General features: G+C 43.0%; 3 protein-coding genes across 5 annotated transcripts; 2 read left to right on the forward strand and 1 right to left on the reverse strand.

Moving 5' to 3' along the window:
- The first annotated feature begins 2,488 nt into the window (after positions 1–2,488).
- On the forward strand, positions 2,489–3,189 carry LOC115677519 (protein transport protein Sec61 subunit beta). Its single transcript, XM_030600697.2, has one exon. The coding sequence runs from the start codon at positions 2,610–2,612 to the stop codon at positions 2,946–2,948; it is 339 nt and encodes a 112-aa protein (XP_030456557.2). The 5' UTR covers positions 2,489–2,609; the 3' UTR covers positions 2,949–3,189.
- Positions 3,190–6,908: 3,719 nt separating this feature from the next.
- Positions 6,909–11,267, forward strand: LOC115673958 (syntaxin-71-like). Of its 2 annotated transcripts, none has more exons than XM_056312918.1 (10): positions 6,909–8,034; positions 8,398–8,523; positions 9,535–9,697; positions 9,788–9,873; positions 9,978–10,046; positions 10,131–10,175; positions 10,263–10,325; positions 10,446–10,522; positions 10,706–10,766; positions 10,880–11,267. In XM_056312918.1, exons 1-9 carry the CDS (start codon positions 7,879–7,881, stop codon positions 10,716–10,718), a joined length of 798 nt encoding a protein of 265 aa, XP_056168893.1. In that variant the 5' UTR covers positions 6,909–7,878; the 3' UTR covers positions 10,719–10,766; positions 10,880–11,267. The 2 variants fall into 2 exon arrangements, with proteins under 2 accessions (XP_056168893.1, XP_030452083.1); XM_030596223.2 differs by having other exon boundaries at positions 10,706–10,761.
- Positions 11,268–11,381: 114 nt separating this feature from the next.
- LOC115673948 (NAC domain-containing protein 2-like) lies at positions 11,382–13,227 on the reverse strand. Of its 2 annotated transcripts, none has more exons than XM_030596215.2 (3): positions 12,930–13,221; positions 12,514–12,800; positions 11,382–11,978 (listed from the first exon to the last, which is right to left on the reverse strand). In XM_030596215.2, the coding sequence occupies exons 1-3, from the start codon at positions 13,117–13,119 to the stop codon at positions 11,424–11,426; spliced, it is 1,032 nt and encodes a 343-aa protein (XP_030452075.1). In that variant the 5' UTR covers positions 13,120–13,221; the 3' UTR covers positions 11,382–11,423. The 2 variants fall into 2 exon arrangements, with proteins under 2 accessions (XP_030452075.1, XP_056168892.1); XM_056312917.1 differs by having other exon boundaries at positions 11,875–11,983; positions 12,930–13,227.
- Between the last annotated feature and the right edge of the window lie 8,846 nt (positions 13,228–22,073).

A 22,073-nucleotide genomic window follows, 5' to 3' on the forward strand; every position in this document is an offset into this window, starting at 1 on the left:
GGAGTGTTTGGAGCACTTCAATATGTTACTCTTAGTCGTCCTGACATTAACTACGCTGTTAACCAGGCTTGTCAATTTCTCAAAGCACCCGAAGAACACCATTGGCGAGCTGTAAAGCGTATTCTTCGATACCTGAAAGGCACAATCTCTTATGGCATGCAACTTCAGCCTGGTCCTATTTCTTTACATGCCTATTGTGACGCTGATTGGGCCGGCAGTCCCGATGATCGCTGCTCTACTAGTGGCTATTGTTTATTTCTCAGGGCCAACCCTATTTCCTGGAGTGCAAAGAAGCAACCTACTGTTGCCCGTTCTTCTACAGAGGCCGAGTATCGTTGTCTTGCTCAAACAGCTGCCGAAATTCAATGGCTCCTCTCTCTTCTCCGAGAACTACGGATCTCGCTTCCCCGCGCTCCTGTATTGTGATGCGACAACATCTCTGCCATTGCCCTAACTCGGAATCCCGTTTTTCATAGTCGCACTAAACACATTGAAATAGATTATCACTATGTTCATGAATTAGTGAGTTGCTAGTTACTTGACATTCGTTACATCAACACCTGTGATCAAATCGCGGACATCTTCACCAAAGGACTGTCATCAGCACGGGTTCGTCTTTTACGGTCCAAGCTTCACATTGTTGACAATGCTTCGCTTGCGGGAGGATGATAACGTTCCTAGTCAGCAATCTTATCTCTTGTATCTAATTTAAGAATATTGCTCCCATAATCTCTACTTACCTTAATCATCCTCAATCATCCCTAATTTAGGGCTCTTGTAATATCTATATATACAATACACTTGTACAATACAAGAGATGATAAGAAATACAAAAACAGAAAAACACAATTTCTTCACCGCCGAGCTCCGCCGCCCTCGGCGCCTTTGCACCGGCCCGACCCGAACCCGACGAGCTGCGCCTGAACAAAGCTGCGGATGCGTCTCGTTGTTCCCCCCGGCCTAACGCCTGGATTGGGCTAATTTGATTGCGGCTATGTTTCTGCTTCGCGTCCCTTCTGCCATACATTGTACTACTGCCATAGTATAATACATCGGTCGTCTTGCTGATTAATTTCGTAGCTCTAGTTTTGAGTACGCACATACCTTCTAAGTGCTTAAAAGATAACATCGAAGGAGTTAACATTATAAATAATGCGATGTGTATCGACATGGATTAAAAACTCATTAAATAATTCCATCTAATGATGATGGTCCCCGAAAAAGTTCCGAAGGAAAGGTGAGAATAGACCCGTTAAATGGGTGGGTCGGGTCGGATTTGGGTCGGGTCATAAATGGTCCGACCCAAATTGACCTATTAACCCGTTTATGACCCATTTATTCATAGTGTAAATATCTCGACCCATACCCGACCCGACCCATATTGCTAAAATACTTTTATATTTAACCTAATCTAGGAATACTTGTTTCTTATGATTTTTTTTTTAAATTATACTGCTAAAACATTTTATGCAATACAAAGCTAGTGAAAAATTTTTATAATTTTTTTTTAAAATTGAGGTTCTGTTTGTTTTACGAAAAATGCGACATTTCTAGAAAATATTTTCCATAAAGTCATTATCCAAGAAAATAAAAAAAATTTAATATTTTTTTTATTTTTAAATCGAATTTTTAATTATTTTTTATTTTTATTTTTTTCTTTTTCCTTTATTTTTGGCCGATCGCCGGCCGCCGTGGCCGGCGACCGACCACGGGGCGAGGCCGAGGCCTCCCGGCCTCGAGCGAGGCTCCGGCCTCGCCGTCTGGCGAGACTCGAGCTCGCGGCCTCGGGCGAGCTCGACCTCGCCGGAGGCCGGCGTGGCTCGAGCTCGCCCGCCTCGGAGAGGTCGAGCTTGCCGAGGCCGGCGGCTCGAGCTCGCCGGCCTCGGGAGAGGTCGAGCTCGCCCGAGGCCGGCGAGCTCGAGCTTCGTCGGCCTCGGACGAGGCTCCACCTCTCCAGATCCGGCGAGCTCGAGGCTCGCCAGATCGGCGAGGCTCGAGCCTCGCCGGAGCCTCACCCGAGGCCTGCGAGCTCGAGCTTCGCCGGCCTCCGGCGAGCTCGTCCCGCCCCGGTGGCCGGTCGTCGTGGCCGACCACCGGCCGGAATAAAAAAAAAAAGAAGAGAAAAGAAAAAATAAAAGAAAAAGAGAAAAAATAAAAATAATTAAATTTCATTTTTTTTAAACATTTTTGTAAAGAGGGAGAGAGTATGTGGATGGGTCTAGTAGGTGGGTTGGACATGGGTTCCAAACTCAACCCATTTAGACCCATTTATCTTTAAACTTTAAAATTTAAAATCCATTTAAGCTTGACTCTTTAAAATTAAAGTGACCCATATATGACCCATTTATTTTTAAATGGATCATATAAGGGTTTATGACCCATTTTGACACCTCTAGGAGAGAAGAAAGACCCGCGAGTGAAATGCCGGAACTGCCCCCCAGCCCCCCGGGGTGACGTCATCATCATCGTCCGCCCTACCTCGCTCGCTCTGTCTCGGTCATCATCGTCGACAAAACCGCAACCAACCTCCCCACGCTCAACAAACCTCGCCCATCCAAACCCCTCCGTCTCTCCCTCTCCCTCGATCGATCGATCGATTCCGACAATCCATGGCTAGAGGCTCGTCTCAGTCCCAGTCCTCGTCCTCCGTCACCTCCCGCCCGGGCGTCACGGTCCCCCGCGGCTCGGCCGCCGCTGCCGCCGGCATGCGCCGGCGGAGGCTCGGCGGGGGAGGCGGCGGCGGGGGAGGAGGAGCCGCCGCCGCGGCCGGCTCCGGAGGACTCGGCGCCGGGGGGAGCAACATGCTGAGGTTCTACACCGACGACGCTCCGGGGCTCAAGATCTCGCCGACGGTGGTGCTCGTCATGAGCCTCTGCTTCATCGGCTTCGTCACCGCCCTCCACGTCTTCGGCAAGCTCTACCGCTACAAGTCCGGCCCCGGCGCCTGAGCTCCACCCCTCCAGGTCACGATCTCGCGCTTCCTCCCTTTAATTGGCACTGATTAGCGTAATTCCGGAATTCGATCGCGCCCCTGATGTTAGCTGAACGACACGAACACGGCTTTGTCTTGTTATCTGTTCTCTTCTTACTTACTGTAAAACTTGCGGTAGAATTTTGGTGTTTCGGAGTGGCTTTGAGCTGATCTGTTTTGGCGTTTGAAGAAAAAAGAGGGGTCTTTTTCAGTGTAAATCAATCCCAGCAACAGAGTGATCTGGTTTTCCTTTATCAAGTTTCAATCAAATTTTGATGTGGATGTGGGCAAATTGCTCGGTGCTTGACGATCCATCCTTCCTGGGGAATCGTTACCATGCTCTGTTCCCTGATCTGATCTCGCCCATTCTGCTCCGACACCATTGAAAAAGCGCAAAAACTGGAAAAGGACCTTTGACTTTGTCGTTTTCGTTTTGGATGGATAAGCTTCAGCAGCAACCCACTTGTTGGCGTCACGCTAACAGTGGTTGGGAATGGCAGCGTACAGTAATGCACCGCATCACGGTCCTTTTCGTTAGCTCCGTTTGCATTCGATGACTGCCACAAATCTTCCAAATCCATCACAGGCTTTTTGTACTTGACCATCATGAAGATTGCTACTTTCCCTTTTCCTCATCTCTTTTCGCTGTCACCTTCTTGCAGTCTCCTTTGCTGGAATCGTCGTATCAATTTTCAAATGGTAGTTCTGTGATGATGTTTCCATGTTCTGTTTCCCTCCTCCTCCTGAAATGGGTTTTCTTTGAAACTTCATTGGGGGCCACCGCTTAGGACAAAAGCATGATTGACCCTCGCTTCAGTTTCTTCAAGTTGGTCTCTGATCATCATAGTCGATCGTTTGTGCATTTTCTTCTGCTAAAAGAGACTATGAAGAGTTAGATTGACATCACGTTTTGTTGCGGTAATGGCTTTTATGTCACAAGTCTATGATAAATTAATTACCTTTTGCGGTATTTGCTTGCAATTAGCATGAACCCTGCGGGCTAAGCTATTCCCAAAGTCCCCCGTGGCCCATCTCTTTTCTCTGTTAGATTGTTTAATTATAACGAAAACTTACATTGATTATATTAATTACGTAATGAATCACTGATGACGCCGCTTATTATTATTATTGTTTCGACATAATCATGTAATATATGATTTAGTAAATAAAAATTAAATAATAAGTAAATAATTGATGTGATAATGATAATGTTATCTTGATAATACATTTTTTTAATTAAAGCAATCGTAATATAATAACTAGCTAGAGGTGGCAAATGAGTGGGTCATGTCCGGTTTGAGAGAGTCATAAATAGGTTCAACCCAAATCCACCCATTTAATCCACATTGACCCATTTATTTGTTAATTGATTTAGATAGCCTATAGGGTGTCAACGGTTCGGTTCTGTTCGGGTTTTTAGGAAAACCGAACCGAACCGAACCGTTTGGAGGTGTGCTTTGATCCAAACCGAAAGGCACATGAACCGGATATGATCCGAACCAAAAATGCGGTTCGGATCGGTTCGGATCAGTTCGGTTTTCGGTTTTCCTCTTTTTTTCCTTTTTTGCGCTTCTTCCCTTCGCACCCTCCACTCCTTGACCCAGACCGGCGACATGGCCACGCCGAGCTTGCTGTCGTCCCTCGCTGAAGCCGCGAGCTTCCCCGAGTACAAGGACAAAGACGATTCTTCACCAGACGATTTTGGAGGCCTTCGATATCTCGGCCATGCTGGACGACCTCAAGCTCCGCCGCGGCGTGGAGCTCGAGGCCCGAGATCAGGAGGGCTCGAGCTTCGTCGCGGTATCCTTCTCATTCAGTGACGATCCACCAAAATGAGATCGAAGGAAAGGGGAAGGATGAGACATTGGCCTTTGAGCCAGACGATTGAATCTGGGAGAGATGGAAATGGAGTTTTGCGAAGATAGAGGAGGAGAGAGAATAGAGCAGAAAAAGGAAAGAGAGAGAAAGAAAAGAGAGTGAAAGCAGAGCAATAATGAACAGTCAGAGTCAGCAGAGAGAGAAAGTACTCAAAGAGAAGAAAAAACAAAATGAAACAGAAATTCGATCCGATCCGAACCGAACCGAACCGAATTGAACCGAATCATCAACTAACCAAAATTTTTTACTTATTATACGAACCGAAACTGAAACCGAACCGAATATGCATGAATTTTCGGTTTGGTTCGGTTCGGTTTCGGTTCGGTTTTCGGTTCGGTTTCTGACACCCCTAATAGCCTATACCCAATTCAACCTACATCCAACCCAAACCCACCCGCATAACCCACCCAAAACCCTAGTCCCTCTTCGACAAATCCTTCAATATCCCAGAAATCAAACCAACGACACTAATCCTTCAATATCCCAAAAATCAAACCAACAACACTAGTAACGATGCTAGCTCCTCCATTCTTAACCATTCTCAATCCTTTTTCCGTCAATAGATAGAGAAAAATCACACATTTTTTATTATTTTCCCCTAAGTAACAATGAGCAAAGCAGACCACCAGCATCACCATTGACGACATCCTCAGTGAGGACAACATCTTCTCCACCAGCAACTTCTCCAATGCCGGTGACCACCATCACCATCACGGCAGCAACTTCAATGGCCAAGTCCCGACCGCTGTCGCTTCCTCTCCTCAGCTTCGCGATCTCCACCTTAGCCGCCACAGGAACTCCACCTCCGGCCCACCAAATAGCTTTAGCATACTCACCGCCCTCCCCGTGCACGACACTAGCTCCGTCTTCAGCAGCAAGGCCTCGGTCTCTCCTTCTTTGTCTCTCTCGAGGGCGTCGCTTATTTTGTCTTTGCGGATAATCCTTGCGATTCCATGCGTACCACAAGACAAATTTCAACCGGCTTCTTTTTCGTTAACAGTGAAGTAAGTCGGCACTAGTGAACGTACCTGTGTTGATGGCGAAAAGGCACCGTGGGTTTGTCAAATTTGGGGACAAGAATGACGATGGTGCTGATGAGAAGGATTTGGCTGGGGAAGAGTTGTTGTCGCTGGACGAGATCGTTGTCATGTTTGTAGAGCCAAGCTGGAGCATCATCGGAGTGGCTGCGGTGACGAACAAGCTGCTCTCGTTGCCCGGAGCCAGACCGAACTCCATGGTGGTTAAGTTTAGGAGGCCGAGGCGTGCAAAGAGAGGGTTGGAAATAGGTTCATAGGATAACCCATTTAATCCCATTTATTTTGGCATTTTCATTTTAGAACCCATTAAGACTAGGGTTGTCAAATTTAAGGTGACCCATATATCACATATTTCGGCAAATTTGGGTGAATAAACGAGTTTGAGACCCATTTTGATAGGTTTGCAACTAGCATTATGTTACTTGCTTACTATTACGTAGAATTATATGTATTTTCATGATTAAATAGTGAATTATTCATGATTTGATTGTTATCTTAATCGCTATTATACTAAATAATGCTCAAATTGTTACCTAATTATTATTTCAATCATACTATTAATTATTTATTACCTGATTTTCACTTTGATAATATCAATAATATATTTAAATTTTAATAATGATGATCAATAATTAAGTGTTAATTAATAGATGAAATTGATATCTTAAATCCTAGTATCTTGGTAATATATATGGGTAATTACACTAATGAGTGGCGATGGAAGTGATAATTAACATAAGAGCATATTTGTATTACATAATCACATATTATATGCTTAGTTTTTATCTAATCATAATCATCAATAAGATAATAAAATATAAATAAACACTTGATATAATAACTTGTATAGCTCTAGCTAGTAATACATATGAGGTAATAAACTCGTGAACTGTGATTTGGAGGCAAGTTAATCGTTCACTGAAATATATTGAAAGTTGAGGATTTCCCTTACGACCCAAAAAAGAGAAAAATAGATTGAAATCATTTCTCTGGTTTAAGAAAAAAAAGAAAAGAAAAAGACTAAAGAGAGACACAAGCAACACCATGATCCGACGTTGATCAAGCAAGGAATGGTGACTTCGCCATCGAGGCGAGTGAGCGGGCCAGCGGGGGTGGCGGCGGCGGGTCGATGAGGAGACGGTGACTCGATGAGAGAGAGAGAGGAGAGAGACCTAAGGGGTGTTTCTTAGGGGCCCGAAGCAATTGTTGCTCGGCAGTAGCATTAGCCTTTCCCAAAAAGAAAATGCCATCCTAAACTTTACTCTCCATATCAATTATCCCCTTCACATTTAAAGCCTCCGACTAACATCCTCACATTTTACATTTGGATTTGAAGTTGCATCTCTCGTCCACACATAGTTGTGCCTTTAATCGTCAACTTCACCAAATTAATCTAATTAATTGGGAAACATATTTATTGTTTTCAAAAAGCATAAGTGCAAAATTGAAGTTAATATGAAAAAAAAAATTAAGAAAAGGTGTCTAATAACTCTCTATTTATTTAAGAAAATATGCCGGAGTTTTTTACCCGTTAAAAAGGACCATTACTCGTCCAATATGTGGTTGTCGCACCGTCAGTTTGGCGACTAAATAAGCCCGACAATTTTAAATTTGTTCTTATCAAATCGTTTAGAAATTCACTTTTTTTAAAATTCTCCAATCAAAGTAATACCAATTCCCTTTATTTTCATAAGAAATCGGTATTATTAATTCCTCCTTTTTTTGTATAATAAAATACCTTGAGAAATGACAAATTTGGGCTGATGGAAGTAAAAACAACCGCCAAGTGAAACCAACGGTTAGGAGCTGAACCCGCCAAGAAAAGCGACCGCTAGGTCTCTCCTTCCGTCCACTGCCCGCTCTTCGCGGTGGACCCCTCGTTTTGAAACACCATTGTCCGCCGCGAGCTCTCCACAGGTCGAGCCCATGAGCTTGCATCTTCTGTCCTCCATTCGCGTCGAGAAAGCTTAGGAGGAGAAGAAGAAGAAGAAGATGAGCGTCATCGACATCCGGTTCAGGGTCGACGCCATTTGCAAGAAGTATGACAAGTACGACATCGAGAAGCAGCGCGAGCGCAATGCCCATGGCGACGACGCCTTTGCCCGTCTCTACTCCACGGTCGTATCTTGCCTCGATGCCGCCCTCGAGGTACTGTGAATTCCTTCTCAGCGCATGTATAATTCATAATGGGCTATTCATGCGACGTTTCGTCGTGTCCAAGCTGGCCCTCACACGCGAAAGGCGATATCTGGATATTGACATGTTTGAACTGCTAGACACGGAACACATGATTTCGGGAAAGACGTAAAATGGGTCAGCATAGTTTTATATCCTACACTGTTTAAGAAAACCAAATTTTCAGCAGGGTAAATGTTCATCGAAATTCTTTTTGAGGAGGATAGTACTCGAGCTGGCAACGTGTGCTTTTTGTTGAGGTTTTGTCTGGTAAAGGTCAGGTGGGTCTAGTAAAGGGTGTTTAATTTTTCGGTTTACATCTATGAATGCGGACAGAAATCCAAGAGGGCGGCGGTGGAGACAAACAGGGCTTCCTCGGCGGCACTGAACGCAGAGATCCGGAGGACGAAGGCCCGGTTGATGGAGGAAATCGCTAAGCTGCACAAGTTGGCTCAAAAGAAGGTAGCTCCTTGCAGCTTGTACGAATGCTTTCGTGCTTAAGGATGAGACTGAGAAGGTGTTCTTCTGGAATTAGGCATATCACCTACTTGTTGGATATTTTGACAAAAACCAACCACTTCTTTCTCAGATCCTACTGTTTGTGGAACTAATCAGAAGTTTATGGCATGAATTGTGACATCATTCATGAGAAGGATTTATTAGTACCTCCAGCATTATTGTGAATTTTTAGTTTTATGCATCGAATCTGCAATGTGGTGACAGTTCAGCAAATTGTGTTTCATATGCCGACCTGGCATATGTCTGCACTTATATGCCTGGATGAAGTCCACATGCTCAATTTTGACTCGGTCATCCGCTAATGAACAATAAAGAATAAAGAAGCAACGTAGAAGTAAAGGGGTCAAAGTTCCTACCAGATGCTCTGCTTATTTCGATCTTAGAGTGACCATTTGTCTTTGTTGGTTCACTTCCCTCTTGGTCCACCGTTGTCCAATTTAACTGGGGATGTGCTTGGTTTCTCTTTGGTGATCCTTAATTCGACAAAATTCCATGTAAAAAAGCTCTGTCTATTGAATGTCAGAGTGAAAGAGGGGACAATAACATTGTTATTTTCTGTGTGAATTAAGCGTTGACCATGCTTTCTCAGATGTTCCTCAACTTAAGTCCTGACTTGCAGAAAACACATCGAAATTATTGACGATGTCTCTGACGTGTCTAAATCAGAATGCACAACGACAGGACATGGGCACGTATAACACGTTCTGTCACTTCTCAGTTTATACCAGGAGAATCCCCTATAAAGGCGAGGAAATAGAAATGAAAGGGAAAACTGTTCTAATAGTTTTCTTTGTGGTGCTTGTACCTGGCATTGTGGCATGATGATAGTGGTCGAGAGACAATGCATATGGGTTTCAATTTCTTCAGAGTTCAATTCTTGCCTTGTTTACCATTATCAACATGCGTAAAGCTTGGTGGTAATCGTAAGTTGTACTCGTAATACTCTCTTATTAGGTTAAAGGGCTGTCTAAAGATGACCTAATGACTCGGAATGATCTGGTTCTTGCACTACACGAAAGGGTTCAAGCCATACCTGATGGGACAATTGCACCATGCAAACAATCTGGAGGATGGTCCGCTTCGACATCTCATGAGAACATCAAGTTTGACTCTTCAGGTTGTTAGACCACTGACGCAATTTATTCTATCCCAATTGCTACCTACCACAATGGTTTCTCATAGTTGCTTTCATTCCATGCCTGTTCAGATGGACATTTACACGATGGTTTCTTCCAACAAAATGAAGAAGCAAGCCAATTTAGGCAAGAATATGAAATGCGGAAGATGAAACAGGCATGTAAGACTGCTTCCTTAGTTTCTTCTCGAATCAGTTACAAATATCTTGAAGTTCGTGGCCTGCCCTAGTTCTTTTTTATAATGTTTCGGTCTTTCCACAGGATGAAGGTCTTGATGTAATATCAGAAGGATTAAATACACTGAAGAATCTGGCCCATGATATGAATGAGGTTGTTTAGTTGAACAAATAAACAGTGGAACTGATTTTTGGGAAAACGAAGCGTTGAAGAGACTAATTCTGTTTTTATGTTCAGGAGTTGGATAGACAAGTTCCTTTAGTGGATGAAATCGACACTAAGGTGAGAACTTCGTTGCTTCATTTAAAACCTCCTGTTTTGGAACTTACTCGGAGTAACAATCAAATGGTGAGTTTGCTTTCTTGTTAGGTGGACAGAGCAACATCCGATCTTAAAAATACGAATGTCAGACTTAAGGAGACTCTGTTCAAGGTGATCGGTGCTGATAATCTCTTACATAAGAGAAAACCAATTATAGTTATTGAAGTTTCTATCATGTTGACAGAGAGGCCTCGTTCTCATTACTTGCTATCTTTCTTTTTTTTAATGAAGATAAGATCCAGCCGGAACTTCTGCATTGACATTGTTTTACTTTGCGTTATCCTGGGAATTGTTTCTTATTTATATAAGTAAGCTTCATGTTCTCTCTCTCTCTCTCTCTCTCTCTCTCTCTCTCTCTCTCTCTCTCTCTCTCTCTCTCTCTCTCTCTCTCTCTCTCTCTCTCTCTCGCGTGCGCGTGCGCATGCCCGCGCACACACACAGAGGGACAACGTTTGGGATCTTCTATTGACATCTCGGTTTGTCTCTTGCAGTGTACTGCGCTGATCTAACATGAGGACAAGTTCAACACGTTGTTTGATCTCACAATGTATGGTAATATATGCTCATGAGGACAAGCTTACTCATGAAGTTTTTGAATATTTGTTAAAGACGACCGTACGCTGCCATATTTTTGCATGTTTAACATCAGATTTTACCATATGCAGGACCTGACCCTTGAAGACCTCCGACTTCGTGTGACCATGGATTTTGTGTAGCAAATTCTTCGGTCAAAGCTGCTATTTGAAAGAGTGATTCTGATATTTATTACTGGCTATGGTGGCTGTTGTTTCCAAGGAAGTTGGAGATGCAGTCTTGTATATGCTGAATGAGTTCACAGCATATGGAGCACCTATGGTGATGGCATTTTTTCTCCGCAAGAGAAGCATGACGACAAATTAACATCCATGTTAATTACAATTTAAGATGTACACTGCTCTAGGAGAGTTTTTGTCATTGCATTTATTACTTGTTAGCGCGAATGAACCTATGGAATATTGAGATGTCAAAAGTTGTGATTCAGTTGATAGACAAATGAACAAGTATTTATAGCCCTCGCCCAATTGCAGAAACACTTGAAACTCGCAGTGTTTCCCAGGACTGATTCCGTTTTATTCTGTTACTAGCACTCTGATCTATACACACCACGCCGAATCTGCAGATGCTTCAGGACCACTAAAAGCACTGCTAATTCTCATTATTTCTGTATCATTACTGTAACTCTCTCAGGGCTAGGGCCAAGTTATTAAGCTCCTGAAAGTTGAGTACAGAATCACATCTATCCAAGTTAAATACGTTTTCGTCGCACTGGCTTTGAGTGTAGTCGTAGGCATCACTACCATCCACACCCGGCATTTTTTCCCGCTGATCCTCAAACCCTTTTTCCTCTATAAGTTCCCTTGTAAATTTGTTGACATTGTTGTCCATGGAAGAACTTATGCTAGAAGAGTTTAGTTTGTCGGGACTTTCTTCATACACCGACTTTAAGCCATCGTTATCGTTGGGCGCTCGAAAGCTTATACCAGAGACTGAATTGATGGGACAGACGATTTGACCCGCGAGTAGGGAAGCCATTACTTGACAATCTTGGAAAAGATTTTCCATGGCGATATCTCTGCAAGAAATGGTATGCACGGGCAGCGCTTCATCATTCTTTTGGGGGTAAGATGGTGCCTTCATGCAACTGCTGAAATTTCCATGATGGTCGCTGGTGTTTCTCGGAATTTTCTCTTTCTGTCGCACTCGGCAGAGTACCCAATCATCCAACTGCACTAGTAAGAGGCAATTCTTTCAGATTTGATCGACTCTTTACACAGTCGTTGAGGTACTGATATCAACTTAGATTACAGAAATACGAGAATTTCGATAAGAAACATAGAGGGACAACTAGTGCGCCAATATCAATAGTTGGAAATGACTTCATTATACTTGAGCATATTCGGTATGATACCTTTAGCACATCTAGATTCTAGATGCTGTCCTTTATACATTCATCTCTCACATTTATATGCGTTAGATATAATATGATACCTCCAGTAAATCTACACCTGCCCTTTATTTTCTTTGAATATGATGTATTCAACTGATAAATAATGTCTCGTTTCTCAATTTCAAGAGAATTGCAATTTATGCTAAATGTTCTGTTCCCGCTTAGAGTGCAGTGATGACACCAAATCGAGACTTGTCTTTAAATCGAGGAAAGATAGTTCATCGATTGTTCGGTTTGGAGTGGATTGCATTGTGAAGTACAGTACAAACAAATGATGAAACTCCTATTTCGAATCACAATTATCCCACTTACTCTCATTGACCCTTTCGATCTGGGTGGGCGGACGGTGGTATCGATCAGCCTGTACTCGTCCATGCTCCATTCCGTCTTCGTCCCCTTCGGAGGCCGTCCGGTGTGGAACACCAAAGTCTTCTTCACTCCGATGCTCTTCGTCCCGCCGGATGTGAGTATTGACCTGTCGATCCCAGTAGCTTTCCAGTAACCCGAGCCCGCAGCCCTGTTCGGCCTCCCTCCATTCGGGTACTTTCTGTTCCTCGGGCTGAAAAAGTACCACTCACCTTCCCCAAAGAATGCCTTCTCTGTGAAGCAAACGCGAAAACATCGGTTCCAAAAACAATAATTGCAGTAGAGGCTATAAACAATTAAAGAAAATGAAGGTTCCTAGTGATGCACAACACAGAAACACGTAGCACACTCAGCGCACGGACTTGGTAGCTCCCATGGATTGTACTTATAGAGATCGATCTCGGCAATCACGGACGCCGGGAGCGGGCGCGAGGTCAACTTATTCTCCAAGTAATAAACAATGAGCTCTTCGTCCGTGGGATGAAACCTGAAGCCAGGAGGGAAAACAGCTGGAAAGCCTCTTGCCGGCGCAGTGTCCACCTGACGATCCATCGAAGATGGCGGGTCACTAACGTGGTACCCCCTTGGACATTCTTATCATTTGATGACAATGGAGAGATTAGTGGCCGATGATACCGATTGCAAATAGCTGTGAATGAGCTAGCGAAGCTACCGCGAAAGCTCAGTGTCAACGCGTCATATTCCGTGGGGTCTTCTTCGTTCTCATGCAGATGGGGACAACGTTCGAGATAATTACCAGGAAAAGATCAACAGAAGGGACAAAACAAGTCATATTACGTGCACGTTTAGGAAATGTCAATGGAGACAGCAACCCCGTTCGTCTGCATCCCCTCTACGTGAGTTTCATGCACGTCGCACATGATTAAGCATTGGAGAAAAGAAGATCTCGATTTGTTTAGTAAGAAAAGAGAGTGACAACTGACAACATAGGTGGAGGAGATTCGACCCCATGTGTTCAGGACATGTTTGGACATCGTGGCATCGCTCAAACGTGGACCAATAACTGAGGTTTTTAGCCTTTGTTCGCATGAAGTTATTCGTTTTTTCCGTTATATTCCTCGATTTGTTTCTTTTCCACTTTTGCCATTTTACTCCCGAAAACAGAAGATATTGTAGAATTTGGGCCAATTGACCGAGTCAAGATGCTTTTAGACCGGGATCAAACCGGATGATTCCAGATGTATAAGATCAGGCATTAGGTGTAGAGAAAGATATGTATGTGGCAAGTGGCAACGAAATTACGAGGTATTTTGCCGATGTTTTGAGCGGAAAGTTCTTATGAGATGAGGCTATGGGTGCGTTTGGTACAGCATTTGGAATGCTACTTTGGGAATGCAAATGCCTTTGGGTGGAAACCCTTTAGGAAAAATGCAAATGGCGTTTGGTAAAAACTCATTTGCAAAGCTATTTTGACCCAAGTGGTGTTTGGTTAATTTTTTTTACAAATGGGCTTTGAGGGGGTTTTTTTAAAAAAAAGGCAAAAATACCCTTCGCCGGCTCCGGCGAAGGGCTACGGCTCCGGCGAAGGGCTACGGCCGCCGGCGAGCGGATCCGCGCCGGCGGCCGTCGCCCGTCGCCGAGCGACCCCGGCGAGGGACGCCGACCTCGGCGACGAGGCCCGAGGTCGCGCGACCTCAAAGCCGACGGCCGCCCGGGTCGCGCGACCCAGCCGACGGCCGCCCGGGTCGCGCGACCCCAGCCGACGGCCGCCCGGGTCGCGCGACCCCAGCCGACGGCCGCCCGGGTCGCGCGACCCCAGCCGACGGCCGCCCGGGTCGCGACCCCAGCCGACGGCCGCCTCGAGGTCGCGGGACCTGTGCGGCCGCACTGGGCGGTCGCCCGACCCCGAGCGGCCGCGCCCGGGCGATCGCTCGACTCCGGCGGCCGCCGCCTGGGTCGGGCGACTCACGGACTTCGCCGTCGCCGGCCCTTTGCCCTCGCCGGAGTCCCTTTGGTGAAGAAGATGAACAAGAACTGAGAGGGCAAAGCCGGAATATTGAAATTTGAGTGAGGGTAGTTTGGGAAGTATAAAAATGATTTTGGCATTTGGTTCAAGGCTGAAAGTCCAAAGCTAATCCTGATCAGCATTGGGCTTTCAGCATTGAAAATGCTAATTTTGAGCATTTTCAATGCTCAATGCTAACCGTTTGGTTCAGCATTTTTGGGAAGGGGCTTTCGGGGCTGAAAGCCCCTTCCCAATGCTGTACCAAACGCAGCCTATATATTGCCTATATTCCCATGGATGATAGGGCATTGATTTCACGGGTCCGAAGTCAAATGGAGGGTAATATGGCCAACTTTGAGAATTGTCATGCATGGGAATACTTCCTCCTTGGGATGCAATTAGCTTTGCAAAAAGTTTGAGCATTAACTTTCCAGAATTGACGCAATTGATTCGGATGTAAGAGAATTTCAAACTCAGAAATTGGATTCCACAAAGCTCTAGATTAGTCCCACCAACACGAGCCAATTGACCTGAATTTAACTGGTTCATGGGGCTGTTATTTTTTCCTTTTTTGCTAGAATAAATTTTTTATTCTAATAGAAGCCGCCACAACATTACACAGAGGAAATTGGCTTATGCGGCTTGTAAAGTGTTCCATGTGATCAAATAAATTATGATTTTCAAGATTACATATGCCAAAAATCGTGGACTAATTCGCCCGAGCTTGGTGATACGGTGTGATCAAAACCTACCATTAGTAAGAAGAGATCTCATTTAATATTCAGATTGAAGCAAGGTTCTGCAAGTGTTTTCTAAGGGATTTTGCTGAGATTTTTACGGAAGATTAGATAAATACAACATCTACAAGACTCAATTGCAACGTTTGAACTTGGAATTCTATAGAAAGGAGAAATTTGGGCAAGAAGATATAAAGTTGACAAGCACGAAAACAAGAGAAATCGAGCATTGTTGAGAGACTTTTGAGTCCGTCTTTTCTGTACGCGTGCAAAACCCATTTGCGTGTTGTTCCTAAGAGTTAGTAGGAGTGACAAACTCAATTTGTATATGCATGAGAGAAGTGGTCGTACTTACAGTGAAAGAATTTGCCTTGGTGGTAGATAAAGTGCGCGAGAGATTCTTTGTAAACTCTTAGAAGTGTGATTTATAGTTTGGAGAGAGGATCTATTGTGCTGACAACAATTAATGGAGGATCCAATAGTTAATTAAACTATAGCAGAATTGTTATAGACGCAAAGTTGGATTGTCCGGGGCAATAGGTTCTAACACTTGTAACAACGCGGTGTTTGTATTCTAGGCATAACTAGTGGAATTTGGCCTAATTGGGCAGCTAGAGCAAAAAGAAAGGAATAGGCACACCAGAGCCGAACCTTTATAAATCTCATTTGCAATTTCTCTTTTCATCAATTCTATAATTTCTGCTGTTTATATTTCTTGTTCAGGAACTTGGGCTCCAGCAAGAAGACAATTCAGTTGTCTTTTGTGACAATAGAATGCTATATACTTGATTAGAAATCAAGCATATCATGAGAGGACTAAGCACATCGATGTCAGGTATCACTTTATTCGAAAGACAGTTGCTGAGAGAAATATGACGGTAAAGAAAATTGGTACAGCTGACAATCCTATTGATATGTTGACCAAGCTAGTCCCCGCCAACAAGTTTAAGCATTGCTTGAACTTGATTGGCATGCTTGGTTGAGTTTGCCTCTTCTAGGGCTTTGCTGGCGAGGTAAATGAAAGTTCTACATTTGTTTTTTAAGTGGATATGTTCTTTCGTTGCAGCCCTTGTTTCCTACATCGAGTTAGCTCACGTAGGCTTAGGGATGCTGAGAGAATGTGTTCGGCTTCTTGATTGTTTTATTTTGGGAAATTCAAGCCAAGGTGGAGATTTGTAAAATATGTCTTGAATTTTATGTATTCAGTTTGGTTCATCACCTGACTCGACATATATTTTTTTGCGACCTAAAAGTGGAGAAAAAAAATTGAGATTTAGTTCGCGACATGGAGGATTGGGTTGATAGGCTCAACTTGGAGTAGCAAGCAAACAAATCTTTTTTATAGTGGTTTGCCTAAGCTAGAGTAAGCAGACAAATGTCTAGGGGGGTTCGGGGGCTATGCCCCCGAGGAAATTTTTTTGGGAAGCCCTATTTATACTGCGGCTAGGTTTTTCATTGATTAAGAGAGATTTTTGTTTTGAGAGGGATTTGTGAGCCGTGAGGTTTTGTTAAGTCGTTTTTTCGACTTCTGAAAACTGTACTCTCTTTGATTATAGTGGAATCTTGTTTTGCCTCGCCCGTGGATGTAGATCACCTTGTGATCGAACCACGTAAATCCTTGTGTTCTTTATTTATTTTTCCGCGTTTGTTTCGAACAATATTGCTAGTTTACTTTGCGCATAGAAGCATAACTTTTGTTGGGATCGATTCTACAAAATTAGTTTATGTTTTCTTCAAAAACTAATCTAGCCCCTTTCTTTGGTTGCTTATTTGGGCCTATATTATCCACTTTGTTGTTGTTGCTGCTGCTACCACTGAGTTGTGAGAAACTTGTTCTCTATGAGCTTGCAGTCGGCATCCTCTGTGAGTGCGCGCGCGCAAAGATCTCAACGCTAATGACGGCTCGAGAAAGAGGAGTTTGTTCTGATACCATTTGCAATAATCCTACCCGATCCATATAAAGGTCAAGACTTCAAAACAAAATATTAAAATGTAACCACTCAAGATGATGACCTTCGGAATTAGAACCAAATCTTACTCAAGAATCACTTAAGGAGGCCGCACCTATTCGGTGCAGAGATCGGTGTCGCACATCTTATATGATTTCATGGGTGCAAAATTACATAATTTGGGTGGTCTTTCTCTTGGAAAAAAAAGAAGAAAAAAACCATCCTCCTTTCTCTTTTCACTAAGAGAGACTTGACTTGGAAAAAGAAGGTTAACTTGCAAAGGAATCTTCGATAACTACAAAGCGATGATATCCAAGGTTACATGCATCGCATGCAGCTTTGGTCCACCCCTTGTTCAAATCGATTTACGTGTGTCATGTTGTGGAGGATGATCACGTTTCAAGTCCTATGCGATGCTGTCCTTTCTTTTGCTCATTTTTCTAATCCCCAATGAGTATGGGATTGTAACGATTGGTGACGTGACTGAGGGGTGGACTTAGTTCCTGGAGACTTGCGATTGACTGCATCACAGCAGAAACTCAAGGTTGCTCAACATCGTCAGTCATACATAGTTCATGTCGATTGACATCGACTCCTGAAAATGATCCTAGGACGGGAAAACCTGTTTTTTTCTCTTTCGGAAAGAGAATCTAGGGTTGCACAGGCGTATAGTAAACCACGTCTTATTTAATTATATGTGCTGATACCGATTTACTCGATGGCACGGGATATTAAACCTAACCGCTCAACTTTTATTCTCCAAGCGACGACGGATGAAAACTCTCTACTTCGTGCAGTGCTTGCATTAGTCCAAATTCTAACCGCGACGCATATGAAGAAGGTGAATGGATCGAGCTAACTATGGAAGAATCGTGCAGAGAGTATAGGATCCCCATCCCCATGCCACTGCTAAAACCAACAGATCTAGAGCTCCATCTTCGTCTTAGTTATGATGCACAAAGGGTCACACGCCACTGCCAAATCCAATTTTGTAAAATTCCAAAAACTGAGAAAACCACCATTATCAAACCAATAATGTTGATGATTGAGATCCTCTGAAGGTAAATTGACATCTTCAACAAGGATGACACAAATGCTCGGATTCAAATTTCGCTTCTTCATTTTTCCTCTTTAATATTCTCCTGTAGCCCTTCTTCCCCGATTCCACAATCCACCACCACGTTCCTGCTTGTTATTGCTGCCAACCTTTGACTCCATCATGCAACACCACTATACTCGCCGCCGAGCCAGATGCTACCTCACACACGGCCCCGTCGCGGATCCACCAAGCCCGATGCCATCTTGAAGAAAAAGTTTTCATGGCACTATTCGACATTGATTCAAACTCAACTTGACTGAGTCACTATGAATTTGAGGGGGGTTGTAGGAGATATTTAGAAATCTACGAATATTTAGGATATTTCCTCTAATTTCTATATCTTTTTTTATTATGTATATCATATTTGATTTCCTTTGATTTCATCTATTTAAGACTATAAATAGGCTCTTCATGTTCCCTTTTCTATATATCGAAATATATACAATTTTCCACATTTCTCTCTTTCGCATTCTTATATTTAACTGCCTGCATAACCCGTCTCTCTCTGTGTGTTTTTTTTTCAAAGCTGTGATTTATGAGGCCGAGACCTCATATTGAAGGTGCTAGGCCTCAAGCAATCATAGATTCGAAAGTCAGCTTACTAGTCTCATGGCTGTCACGACCATCACTCGAGCTCTTTATTTTCATTTATAAACAGAGACATGAATAGACGTAGACCAGTGGACGAGCTCACGACTCAAATCGACGGTGCGAGGTGAGGTGAGCACGGCATAGGCGGAGGCAAGGGGGGAGAGAGGGAGAAGAGAGATCAAGTTTTTAGGTTTTTGTGGTGATTCATCCTTCAAGTCTAGGGGTGTGTTAGTCAACTTCAACTGGCGAGGATGCCCATCGTAATGTTAGCCACCGGCCCCATGCAACGATGTTATAGAAATCCATATGAAAGAGCGCTCATCTTGCCGTTTTTAAGGAACTTAATCGTACCATTTTTATCTCGTCCTAATGGGAAGGGCCCGCATGTTAATGGTCGACAACTCATTCATAGCTTTCATTAACAGACAGTGGAAGGAATCAAGATGATAATATTATTATAATTCTGACGTTAGCCTAACATGAAGGGAATTCAGACAATGGAATGTAATGTCACGAGCTGAATAGGCACACCTTGTCAATGAATGAAAGGGGGGACCTACACGAATTCTGTTGCCGTACGCATGTCCCATGTTTCAGATCTGATGATCTTTCTCTTTATTTTCTTTGGCACAACAATATGAAAAATAGAAGAGACCAAGTTAAGATTTGAGGGTGCTCGTGATTGTGTGAGCCGACGATGAATGGAAATGGCGTAACATTATTCAATTCTAATAAAAGAAACATTGATAAGTAGTCGCTTCAATACATTTTCGTATAAAGTGAATCTTCCTTAGAGATTTGGTGCATCATGAATGATCACATTGTTCCACAAGAACACGTGTTCTAACCAATTCAAGGGATGCGTCGGTCATTTCCAATGTTAAGGTAGTAAAGCTTTCGATTAAGTCTAACATACAGCTCAAGTAATTGTTGTGGTGGATGGACATATGCAATTTACCCTCCTGTAATGTGTACACATCAGCTCACTCGAAATCAATTTGCCAAATTCATCTAACAACAAAAAGTCTTCGTCTCCCTCGACAATCCCAAATCGCAAATCTCTCACTCTTGGCTACCATGCCGCCGCCGCCGACAACGACCAACACCCTCCAGCCACCACCTACCGCAGCACTCTCTCTCTCTCTCTCTCTCTCTCTCTCTCTCTCTCTCTCTCTCTCTCTCTCTCTCTCTCTCTCTCTCTCTCTCTCTCTCTCTCTCTCTCTCTCTCTACATATATGGGTAGCACCTTACAAGTGGTTAGACGAATGGTCAGGATGGCTGGCGGTGGCAATTAGCGACTCGGCAAACTAGGACGCGGATGGGGGCAAGAAAAAGGGGAGCTAAAAAGATGAAAGAAAAGATGGAGCACATCTGGATAGGAACGAAATGAGCTGTCTGTTGTCCCATCATGGAGTATAAATTGGAGATAAAATTTGCCTTATACATGGAGAGAATCCAAATCCCTTAATTATAGAGATAATGACACAAATGATCTCTAAAATTTGGCCCAATGTGCAATGCGATCCTTAAACTTTTAATTTGTTCATGTGATCCTTGAACTTTAGCTTAATGTACAATGTGGTCCCTGAACTTTTAATTTGTTCAATGTAGTATATGAATTTTTTGTAAATATTCAAATTAGTCCCTAGACTATATGAAAATATTCAATGTTGTCCCTGAACTTAAATTAATGGAATTACAATATTAAACATTTTCATATAGTCCATGGACTAGTTTGAACATGTATCAAAACCTGAGAGACCATATTGAATAAATTAAAATTTCATGGACCATACTGAACATGTATCAAAAGCTAAGAGACCATATTAAATGAATTAAAAGTTCATGGACCATATTGAAAATTTTCATATGGTTCATTGACTAGTTTGAACATGCAACAAAAGTTCAAGGATCACATTGCACATTGAGTTAAAGTTCATGGATCATTTATGTCATTTTCCTCTATTTATATATGAAGATTAGGGTTTTTTTAAGTTAGGGAAGCAATACTTATGGATGACATGTCAACCAATTTAAAATGAACTTCTTTTCTACTTTCTTATTTTTTGTCATTTATTTTCTTCTTTTCCTTTTCTTCCTTCTTTTCCTCGGGCTAAGCCTTCTTTGTCTAGTCATCGTGCCATTGCCTTCACCATCCGAGGTCACTCTCTCTGAGAAGGTGTTAGTCATACTTGGAGTTTTGAGTATATTACACAATTGATGGTATTTCAATCAATTTATACAACCTGTAAGTGTAGACGATCCCCATCATAATGGTTAATTTTAGAGGCAAAACAATGTGTTGAATCACTTCCTAAAGGGGCTACCTAATTTCTCTTGGCTGTCGCATATTCTCTATCATCTTCTAACTTCGCGTTGAATCAACTTTTGTGATCTTAGGCAACAAAATCACTATGGTTGATATGGGGGCCTTGTCCGTTCCGCTACTTCAGTCCAATGTCGACATTCCACCACTGAAACGCCTCACTTTGGTTAGACCTTCATGTTAACTCCAACGGGGATAATAAAGTCAAGCATGGAGATCCAAAACGAATGAGAGCACGCAATATTCTTTCATGCAAACACCCATAGAGATAATTCCATGCAACATATGACATGATACGAGCAGTATCCATCGGATGATTTCCATAATATTTTTCCCACGACAAATCGAAGTTGGAACTTTTGGGTTGATATAAAAAAAAAATTGGGTTTTTGGTTGGTACGTGGTCTCTGGTCATGTCCATGGGAATCAAAGACATGCATGTGCACCGAGAGGGAAAATCCAACCCGCTTGATTCCAAACATTCGCTCCTGCTTCACCACATAGATAACGGGAACCACCATTTGCTTCGAGCAGCGTACTTCTGTGGGACACCGATTAGTTTTTCTTTTACACTTATTATTTAATTTTACTTATAATCTAATCATGTGAAGCATTATTCGTTTCAGGGTTAATCAATGACAGATTGAAAGAAAAGAAACACTCAACGTAGACAACCCTAGAAAGCTGCACACTCGACCATGAAAAAAAAACGAATCTTGTAAGGACTCGTGCATTCATCTTTCCTGAGAACTCCTACAGAAGTTAGACGGTACTATTAGTATGTGCGAGTACTTAGGGCTTTTAACTCCCGCTATTGTCTTCAATCTTTTTATATTGT

Source organism: Syzygium oleosum, unplaced genomic scaffold, assembly GCF_021117445.2.
Source record: "Syzygium oleosum isolate NSW1041296 unplaced genomic scaffold, Sole_v2.1 Sole_v2.07, whole genome shotgun sequence".
Taxonomy (NCBI): domain Eukaryota; kingdom Viridiplantae; phylum Streptophyta; class Magnoliopsida; order Myrtales; family Myrtaceae; genus Syzygium; species Syzygium oleosum.